Source organism: Ursus maritimus, unplaced genomic scaffold, assembly GCF_017311325.1.
Source record: "Ursus maritimus isolate PB19 unplaced genomic scaffold, ASM1731132v1 scaffold_5, whole genome shotgun sequence".
Classification (NCBI taxonomy): Eukaryota; Metazoa; Chordata; class Mammalia; order Carnivora; family Ursidae; genus Ursus; species Ursus maritimus.
Window position 1 is genome coordinate 87,518,626 of NW_024426663.1, and position 10,711 is coordinate 87,529,336.

Consider the following 10,711-nt stretch of genomic DNA (forward strand, 5'->3'; position numbering starts at 1 on the left):
ACCCCTGGGATCCCTCAGCCTGATCATCTCATCTCAATCACCCTGGCCCCAGAATGAGGGACCAAGAACTGGATCTCCATGTCCACAAGACAACCATATGTCTTGTGTCTTATGTTCCATTGGATTAGCAGAGATATCGGTAGGAGAAGAAAGTGAAAAATGAAGGGGAGGGGTAAACAAAAGGGGGAATGTACCACGAGAGACCATGGACTCCGGGAAACAAACAGGGTTTCAGAGGGGAGCGTTGTGGGGGGATGGGCTAGCCTGCTGATGGGTATTAAGGAGGGCACATGTTGCATGGGGCACTTGGTGTTCTACATAAGCAATGTGTCATGGAACACTACATCAAAAACTAATGACGTACTGGATGGTGACTAACACATCATATTGAGTAAAAGAAGAGAAAAGAAGAGAAAAGGAAAGAAAAGAAAGGAAAAGAAATAAAATAAATAAATACATACACACATACATACACACCTATACATACATACATATATACATACTTAAATAAAGTAAGTAAAAAATAAAAACAAAGGTAGAAAACAGTGTAACGCGATAGAAGGGAACTTAATCAGGAGGCTTGTCTTGGGGGGCCAAAGGTGACTCGAGTTCCACACCCCCATGCCAAAATCCGAAGCAATCGTGGAAGGGCCTTCCCTGAATCCAGTCCTAGACACAGTCCCCAGACTCTCCAAGCACCTTGCGATTTCAGGGCTGTAATCCTGTAGAGAAATTTGTGGGAGTGGGAAAGGCACATGGCATCCAGAGGACAGGGGCCGGGGCACGTCCATCTGCCCAAGGTTCAGCTCTTGGCTCAAGTGTTGCCCATGTCTTCCTGCAGACTTTTTGCCCCTAAGCTCTGAGCCACTAAAGGCAGGGCTAGCACAGGAAGCTGACAAAATGACTGGGGGTGGGCCATCCAGGGGTGAGTCATCGAGGCATTGATAAGTCCCACGCAGCCGGATCCTGCCCAGTCGACTGGCCACGCTCTGGCACCCACTGACTCCATCGGCATGGCTCCCACCGGCTCCTGCAGCAGTAAGTTTCCATCAGATGCCCTGTTCCCTGGTTGGATAGCCCAAAGGCCCTAATAACTTTCCAGGGTTCAGGAAAGGAGAAGGGACCACCCCGATGGCGGGGACACATGCTGGTGGGCTGTGATCCACGGAGGACTGGGGGAAGCGGATTGAGAGAAGTTGGCATGTGGCTGCCGTCAGAATGAAAACTGAGGCTGGTGGCCATGATTCCCACTGATGGGCCCTCTTGGCACATAGGCAAGCTCCATCTCTGGTGGCAGAGTACGGGTCCAGATTCAGCAGCCCTTTTAGGGGTCGTTTCCCAGAATAGAACTTTCCCCTCAATGGAGTAGCATTCAGGATGTGTGACCGGCGTTGTCCCTGAGGTCTCTCAGTAGCACCGTGACCCTCTTTGCTTCTCCTGAGGTGCTTTCCCCCACTCTCCCCCACCGCGGGTCTCCTCAATCCCTTGGCATGCCATCCCACAGCTTGAGAGCGGTTGGTATTTCCTGAGATCCTTGACTCTCACCCGTTCCCATAGGCAGACGGCAGACTGCCTGTGTCCTATTGAGCAGTCCCTTAGGGGGATCCATGAGTGGCAAAAGGGACAGGAACGCCCGGCCTGGGAAGGTGTGGACATGGCAGAAAGGGAAGAGCTCAGACCGCACCGCCGGTTTGCATCCTTAGGAAAGCCTTCCTAAGGCAGGGTCCATTTTCCCTCAACAGGCCCACTCCCATCAGGATCCCGATGGAGGCGGCTTGTTTTGACGCCGACGCAGAAAGGGGCTCTGCAGGCGTGGTTCTAACACAACCCGTACCCTGGCATCATTACCAGAGAACGACTGGCCCGAGAGCTAGACATTCCAGAATCCAGGATTTAGGTAGGCTTGAGCTTCCCTTTCATTCTCCCTGGGGTGCAAGGTGTAGACACGGGCCGGCCGAAGCCACTGCATGCCAATCTCCGTGCTCAGCTGGAGAGCTCAGAAGCTTTGGCGCCCGCACGGGCATTCCTGGGGAGCCCATGCCCTTTGAAGTCATTCCAAGTCCTTCATTCGTGCAACACAGGTACCATTGGAGCACAAGGCCTGAGACATCCCAACAGGTCAACACATCCCAGCTGACTCTCCCTAGAGATCATTTGTCCAGAGCTATCGCATGTCCCACACAAAACACTCTGAGACCTTAGCTATGAGGCAAGAAACAAACAAACCAGCACAATCCCCATGGAAAGACATATCTATGTATATGTCATGTCCACCAGTGTTGCCTGACCATCGTTTTCTTCTTTTCCCGCTTAGGTGTGGTTCCAGAAGCAATGCACCAGACAGCTAAGGCAGACAATCGGGGTCTGGACTCCCAAGGGTAAGGGCCACCACACAAATATGAACAGCCTCCAGCTTGGACTCAAAGTGACTCCCCAGCAGAGCCCACGGGTCTCTTCTTGGGCTTCTCCTTGACACAGAAACAGGTGTGCTTCACAAGTGTGTTGGAAGAAGGCTTAGGAGAGGGACCCATGCTATCTGGTTCCAGCCACCTTTCTATTCCGAGAGATGGACACTGTGCGCGCACCACCTGTTGGGCGGGTGGGTTGATTCTGGGCCAGAGTGGCTTTGAATCTTCTTGTCCTGAGACTGTGGGAAAGCACAAAGTCCTCTTCTTGGGTCGCCTCAGACTTGCAATGCAAGCACCAGCTTGTGTGGCTGGGTCCATGCTGACCTCAGTGGAATCAGTGAAGGAGAGGCTATGAGAAAAATGGAGAAGCACGTTAGCAGACACACACACACACGCGCACACACTCACACGTACTCACGGACACCAATTTCTCTTTTCACAGTAGATGTGCCACTGCTTTCAAAGCCTTCTTTCTGACTCTGTTCTCTTTTTAGAACGTGTCGCAAAGGAAGGCAGGAGAAAATGGACATCCATTTCTCCATCCCAAACCAGTATCCTCCTTCAAGCCTTTGAGAAGAACCAGTTTCCTAGCATTACTACCAGGGAACACCTGGCCCGACTAACAGGCCTTCCGGAACCCCGCATTCAGGTACATTGTCCGAGTGTGGCCCCTGAGTTGTTCAAAGTGGAAAGGACAGCAGTGCCTGAGGCGCTCCTGGAGGACCGTGGGCTCCTTGGGGGTATCCACGTGATCCAGTGACCGGGCAATGGGGGGAATGTGTTGGCCTGGCAAGTGAGAGAACACTGCACAAAGAATTTGTCAAGAAAACCAGGAACGGGGTGGGGTCCAGGTGGCAGTGCTCATGCGTGTAGAAACGGTGAGCGGGCAAATGGAGGGAAACAGAAAAGTTGCCACCTATCTTGAAACCACACAGCCTGTCAGTGCTCGTCCAGCTTAGCAACGCTGTACCTGTGGTCCCCGGGATTTGCTGAGTGTGAGCGCTTTGACTGTCTTGTGCGTGTCAACGTGTTTGTTGGTGTCCTGGCCCTCAGGACTCTGGGGTGGGAATGGATACTGCCTGCAAACCACACCTTCTCTGGATCACCTCATCATCTAGGATTACTGGCCCTAGGGTTATTGGCCAGGTGAGCGAGAGGTCCCATGATCCCCAGGTGAGAAGACTTGTTCTTGTTCTCCATGAGCTCCACAGAGAGTGGTTTCTGGAACAACAGGAGTTGTGTAACAGCTTTATGATATATGGAGCCAGGCTCACTGGAAGCCTCTCCTTCGGGCAAGAGCCCATTACCCTGCTTCAAGCCGGCATGCACGGGCCTGGACTGTGACAAGTGTTGTCCCCAGACAGAGGGGAAGTTGGATGTGCTTGTTCCTGAGACCTCCTCTTCTCTTCCAGCAGAGGAGTGAGAACCAAATCCAAATGCAGGTGTTGATGATGGGGACTCCTGCCTGCCCACACCTTCCCCTCGGCCCATAAGAGATGTGCCTGTAGACCTCTCAAGTGGATGCAAGGCCAGGAGGCATGGGATGAATGCCTCTGAGTCAGAGGAGGTAGTTTGCCATTGGGATCACACCCAATCAGACGGGGTGGGGATGGGGGTGAAGGTGTCGCGGGATGTCCTGAGGACTCCCTGAGGACAGGCGGTCAGCTAAGTCTTGTCCCAAGTCTCCCACATGGAATGGCTAAGAAACCTACAGTTGGCAAGCCAGGAGAGGGCAAGGCACGGACTGAAAAACAGGTGGAACTGTGGAGCTGAGCACCCGCCATTCAAGCCAGGAAATGGGGAATCCCCACCTGACCAGGTGTCCAAGTTGCCCTGGGCGTTCACCTAGTTTGCAAGGGCCAGCAGAAAGGGGAACAGAGTTCCCCTGCGATTCACACCAACAGTCCTATCTTCCTCCCTGAGGGATCCTGGGAGGGGGAGAGGAGAAGCAGAGCTGGCATCATTCCCTTCTTCTCATGTCCACCACCTCTCTTCTCTATCCCAGGTCTGGTTTCAGAACAGAAGAGCTCGGCATGCAAGGAGAGCAGAAGTGACCCCGCGAATGCCTGGGTGGAAAACCCTGAACCCAGTCCTCACCTGACTGTCCCAGGGGACCCCGGCCCCCTGGCCTGTCTTCCCGGAAGCTCTCAGCATCTGAATGCGTCCAATCCTCCAGGAGGCATGCAGGCCTTTGCTGCGGGGACACCTCCTGTTCCCGCCATGGTCTTTGCCCCTCCAGGTTCCTGTGGGGGTCCTGGAAGCCCAGCCCTGGAGGCCATGATGGTCCCACCCACCCAAGGTGGCCTAGGAAGAAACAACTTTCCCGCTCCTGAAGGCCTGAGGAGCCATTCCTTGACAAGACCAATGGTGGGAGGGTACCTCTCGGCTATCCCCGCTCCTCTTTGCGCTCTGTGGCAAGGGCAATGCCAGCAGCAGCCTGAGCACCCTGGCATGGCACCCCTGCCCTTCCAAGACTACCCCCAGCCTCCAGCTGCCAATTCTTGCCAAGGCTGTCAGGAGGCAGGGTCCTTAGGTTGCGACCACGCCATGCAGTGCTGGGCCCAGCGGTCCCAGCTTGTCATGAGCACAGGACAGGCTCCGGATGGGGCAACTCTGCAGCCTGCACACGCTGAGAACCCTGGTTGGCTGCAGCAGGCACACCCTACTGCAGGGCTGTCTGCCGCGCTCAACCCACAGCAAAAGCCTTCTGCAGAAGCCTCAAGTTTTTTCGAGGAGCTTTTCTCAGCCACAGAGATGGAATAAGACAGACACCCTATCCTGAGTGGGTGTCTGCGCAAGAGGAGTCTCCAGGACCCCCGGAAGGACCCCTCAGGGAGGACGACTTTCAGGCCTTGATGGCCATGCTGCATAATAATACTTGGCTTCAGTCCTAGGAGCAGGGTGGCCACATACTCCCCACCCCCAAAGCCTTCATACCTCCTCTCCTGATTTGCGGTCCTAGCGGGACAGCAAGGAGGCAGAACAGGTAGCACTGCTCATGTTCCTTAGCAAGATCAGGGAGGCCCAAAGGAGCATGCATGGCTTGGGAAGACAGAGGAAGGCTGTCCTCTCTGCCCTGTGGGCGGGGCCCCACCGCCTTCCCGATGCTCACCAAACTCCACAGGGCCTCTGAAGTCACCGTGGGCACCGGGCACTGGACACCCTCCCCAGCAGCCTGGCTGATCCAAAGCACTGTCAGGACACACACACAACCTGCTTCCTGCCGTCACCCTTGCCTCTGTGGCCTGGGGCACCCTGGCCCTGGCAGCAAAACCAAGCCAGGAGGAGAGGTCGAAGAAGGACACCTCCATGTTCCTTTTCCTCCTGCTGAGTCAGAAGGTCATGTCTCCAGGAGCTGAGCGTGTAGACCTAGACAGGATGCTCCATGTCTTGACCATGGGAGGCCAGGGGCACGAATTCATCCTGGCTGGGAGGGCCAGGAACCGGCCAAATGGGGAAACTACTGCAGTCTCCAATCTCTTAGGGATCCTGTCCCAGCCTAAGTCTGGAAGGGCCCTGGGGCCTTTGCCTGGGGTGTTTGGCCCGGACCCTTTCCCACAGGTGCCAAAGGGCAGCCCCAGGGATGACAGCCTGTCTCCCAGCAGGCATTCTCCGAACGGTAGCACTGTGGCTGTTTCCAGAAGCTTAGCATTTGTCTCTTCTCTTCTGCCATGTGTCGGCATGCCTCACTGCCCATGGTGTTCCTAGCTTCTCAGGAAGAAAGCCTCCGTTCCCTGCCAGCGTCTCGGTCATCTTCCGCCAGCCATCTCACCTCTCTCCCTTGCATGGGGTATCTCTGAGGAAATCCAACCTGAATTTACAAGCTCAATGGGAATCTCCGTTCCTACCATAAACCTATCTTTGCCTCCCCAGTGCGATCTCTTGGTAGTGATTTGTTCCATTCCCCTCCCGTCCTGTCATGCCTGCCAATCTTCAGAGATATGTGAGATTTCCTGGGCCTAAGCCGGGCTGGGGAAGCCATCAGGGTGCCCACGTCTGGTTCCCAGCTTCTGGCCCAGACGGCCCGGAGTGGCCGCTCTAACCCTTCCAGCCATCTGATCAATCATCACCTTGAGAAAGGTGCCTCAGTGGTGAGCATTCCTCCAAGGGATGTAGGTTGAGCCCAAGGGGCAGTCAGTGCACGCCCATGGGATTCGATCCCATCGTTCTCAGCCGAGGCCCAATGCACACCTAAGGCTGATCATACTATGCAGGCATGGAAGCTTCATCCCTCCCTTGCTTTTTTGCCTTGCCTCCCTCTTTGTCTCTGTCTCTTTCTTCAGATCTCTCTCTCTCCCCCTCTCTATCTCGCTTTCCCTCATAAGTGTACGCAATCAGAGGTTGACAGTGTCACAGGATCTTGCTTAAGCAAGTCAGAGGACACCTCAGGTGTGTGTTGGCAGTTGAGTTCCTTGGGGATTTATTCTGCCACTAACTCTTTCCCAAGTGCCCGGGGAGATGAGAGATTGTGGATTTGGTCCTTTGAGGCCCCCCTCCCCCCATGCACAACACGAATGTGTTCCAAGTTGCCAGGAACCAAAGAATTCTGATCCTTGCCACTGTTGTCCAAATAGATATCTATCTCTCTGCACACGCGCATATGCACAAACACGTCTGTCTCTCCATCCCTCCGTGTGTCCAGCTGCTTAGGTGGATCGTGCATATCTCTCTGTCCATAGAGCTTGTGCTAGAAACCCTGTACATCTCTCTTGCCCCACAGTGTTGCTCTTAAAGTTCGCTCTATGGTCACATCTCCCTGTCACTTCTGTAGACAGAGTGGAAGGGTCTGTCTCCCTCCCTGGACAGAGCGGGTTCCAATGTCTGAAAGGTGCCTGAGGACAAGGTGGCTTCGGGACACAGGGGGCTTTCACTTTGTCTGTGGAAGTCACGTAGAAGTAAGCCTCCCTCCTGGCTGTGGGATGACAGCAGTCTGATCTGAGAGTGTCTGGGAGGTCTCTGGACCTTTGGAGCTGGCAGTTGTGCACACAGGACATGGAGGGAAGAACGGGGCTGCAGCCACATTGGGCCCAAGGCCAGCCACGCCAGAGGAGTCTCAAGTCAGGAGTTGAGCCCTGGAGCCTGTCCGGTCAAAGGGTGGTCTGTGCCATCCATATCGATGAGCTCTCAGGGCCCTGGCCTGTGTGCAACACGGAGCCACAGTCTGGGAAATTGCCTGCCAGAGAAGGTGTTCACGTGGAACTTGGCACAACTCTGCCAGCTAGCGGGCTGTGGTTCATGGTCTTGGAGGCCAAGGCCCCAGGGGCTTTGATCTAGGAGGACATCTTCGCCCAATTGTGCCTCCCCTGGGATCCCTCAAAGTGATTTTCTCACCCTCAGATAACCCTGGCCTGAAAATGAGGGACCAAGAACAAGATCTCCTTGTCCAGAAGACCTCCTCTTGGGGCTTGATGGCTGTTCCTAGTCTTGGTGAGACTCATCCTCAGGCACTCCTGGTGACCACACACACTGTAGGGACAACAAAGTTCATAAAAGCAACACAGAGCTGTGCCAATGGCCATCTGCCTTGATCAGCTCCAGTCAGGACTCGGTACTTGGACCATTTGGGGGATTTACGCTTTCCTAAAAGGTGTTGCCTTTAGGACGCTGCCCCAGAAAAGGTCTAGAGCACCCGTTGTAGAGGACCACTGTCCACGCATCTCCTCCTGCTGCAAGCCACCATTCAGACAAGCCCTTACAGAACTGGATGTCAGATTGCCACCAACTACCTGGCCACAGATGATCCCCTGGGGCTTTCAGCATATGCTGTTTCCTTGACTGAAATTGCATTGGTTTCTCTGGGCCTAAAACACATGCGCATCCAAAGCAACACTCTGACACACAGACACACTCAGCTCTACAATTCAGAAATTCTAAAGGACTGTCTTCATTCCTGGGAGAATGAGCCCCTTCACCTTCTCTTTCTACTGGGTTCCCCTGATTTCCCTGTAGTACACCTGATGGAGTTTCAGAGCATGCGGGCCAAAAGGATACAGGAGGATAATTTAGGTCTGTGGGTACGATTTCCTGTTGGATCAATGGTTGGTTGGTTTTTGCTCACTTAGTAGTTTGGATTGCCGGTTTCAGAACAGCTGGCATCAGGAGTCCATTGAAATTGATAACTGGTAGCACTTTCCATCTGATCTTCCTTTCAAACCCTGAAGGGACTTTTACCATGGAAGGGGGGTTGGATATTTTGTCAACACACACACACACACAAACAGCACCACCACCACCACCCTCCCAACACAACAGGAAAACCACAGCTTTGAATGAGATGCAACTTGCCCCTTCTGGTTTCTACCTTGTTTGGAATTGATATGATTTTCTTCACCTGCTTCCCATGTTACTAGAACTGTCATCTCCTTCTCCCAGGTCGTTAAGTAGTGCTCTCCTTTGAGAGCTCATGTCTCTCTTGCCATGCCATACCAAGCCAAGAGCAGTCAAGAGCAAGGAACACCAGCTGGAGAGAGTCAAAAGCCAAAATGATGGACTCCACCTGAGCACAGGCTGGTTCTCTCTGGGAAACCTAGGGAGGCCTGAATGCGTATCAGACTGTGGATAGCACTGCTTCCCTTGTACCAGGAGTATCTCACTTGCCCCGAACACTCTGAGTTCACGGGTCCCATGCACTTCCTTCAAGGTTGTTGTTCCCTTGTGCCAACAAGCAATGGAGTGTTGACCAAACCTCCCCACATACATGGTGATGGCCAACTCACAGTTTCCCTCTCACGTGCCTCCTATCTAAATTGTCTGATTTCAGTCTCTTTCCTGGCTCCACAAGTGTTATTTCATATGTTGCCCAGGAACTGCCCAGGTGTCATCGGAAAGAGGTTCCCCAGATGGCAAGGGCACCTAGAAACCAAAATAAGTGGCTTGCTAGTCCAGATTGGTAGGGGAAGGTTTAAAATACCAGGTCATATACAAAGTAAAAATTCAAAAAAATAAAAAATAAAAGAAAGAAGAAAAAAAGAAAGACAGAAAGTAATACAAAAAATAAAAATAAAATGAAGTAGAAAGTGAAAACACTAAAATGAATAATGACCGAAGTTCCAATAAATGAAAATGTAAAAAAATAAATAAATAAATAAATAAATAAATAAATAAATAAATAAACGTATTTTATGAAACAGCTTCAGGAGAATAGGTATTATTTCTTCTTTGAAGGATAACTACAAAACTCATTCTGTGAGGCTAGTATTACCTTGATCGCAAAACCAGGCAAAGACCCCTTCAAAAAGGAGAATTACAGACAGATATCACTGATGAATATGGGTGCCAAAATTCTCAACAAGATCCTAGCTAATAGGATCTAACAGTACTTTAAAAGGATTATCCAACATGACCAAGTGGGATTCATCCCTGGGATGCAAGGTTGGTTCAACATTCACAAATCAGTCAGTGTGATAGAACACATTAATAAGAGAAGAGACAAGAACCATATGACCTCCCAATTGATGCAGAAAACTCATTTGACAAAACACAGCACCCTTTCCTGATTAAAACCCTTCAGAGTGTAGGGATAGAGGGTATATTCCTCAATTTCATAAAAACCATCTATGAAAAGCCTACTGCCAATAACATTCTCAATTGGGAAAAGCTGAGAGCCTTTCCCTTAAGATCAGAAACAAGACAAGTATGCCCACTCTTGCCATTATTGTTCAACATAATACTAGAAGCCCTAGGAACAGCAATTAGACAACAAAAAAGAATAAAATGTACTACACCCCAGAACAACAGAATACTCATTCTTTTCCAATGCACATGGAACGTTCTCCAGAATATATCATATACTGGGTCACAAAACAGGTCTCAACCAATACCAAAAGACTGAGATTATTTATTCCCTGCATATTATCAGACCACAGTGCTTTGAAACTGGAACTCAATCACAAGGCAAAATGTGGAAGAAACTCAAACACTTGGAAATTAAGAACCATCCTTCTTAATAATGATTGGGCAAACCAGGGAACTAAAGAAGAGCTTAAGGGATTTATGGAAACCAATGAGAAGGAAAGCACATCGGTCCAAAACCTATGGGACACTGCAAAGGTGGTCCTAAGGGGAAAATACATAGCCATCCAAGCCTCACTCAAAAGAATAGAAAAATCTAAAAAGTGGTTTTTATATTCTCACCTCAAAAAGCTGGAGCTGGAACAGAAGAACAGGCCTAACAAACACATGAGAAGGGAGTTGATCAAGATTAGAGCAGAGATCAATGAATTAGAAACAAGGAGCAGAATAGAGCAGATCAAGAGAACTACAAGATGATTCTTTGAAGGAATAAATTAGATTGATAAGTAACT

At 51.3% G+C, this 10,711-nt stretch overlaps 1 protein-coding gene across 1 annotated transcript; it reads left to right on the forward strand.

Annotated features, from left to right (window-relative positions):
* The first annotated feature begins 1,013 nt into the window (after positions 1-1,013).
* Positions 1,014-5,171, forward strand: LOC103682445 (double homeobox protein B-like). The gene is made up of 3 exons (XM_040622738.1): positions 1,014-1,038; positions 2,903-3,148; positions 4,414-5,171. Exons 1-3 carry the CDS (start codon positions 1,014-1,016, stop codon positions 5,169-5,171), a joined length of 1,029 nt encoding a protein of 342 aa, XP_040478672.1.
* The last annotated feature ends 5,540 nt before the right edge of the window (positions 5,172-10,711 follow it).

Coding starts and splice junctions, on each gene's coding strand:
- LOC103682445 (XM_040622738.1), top strand. CDS start 1,014: ATGGCTCCCACCGGCTCCTGCAGCA. Junction 1,039..2,902: donor TCCCACCGGCTCCTGCAGCA/GTAAGTTTCCAT, acceptor TTCTCTTTTTAG/AACGTGTCGCAAAGGAAGGC. Junction 3,149..4,413: donor GGACCGTGGGCTCCTTGGGG/GTATCCACGTGA, acceptor TCTCTATCCCAG/GTCTGGTTTCAGAACAGAAG.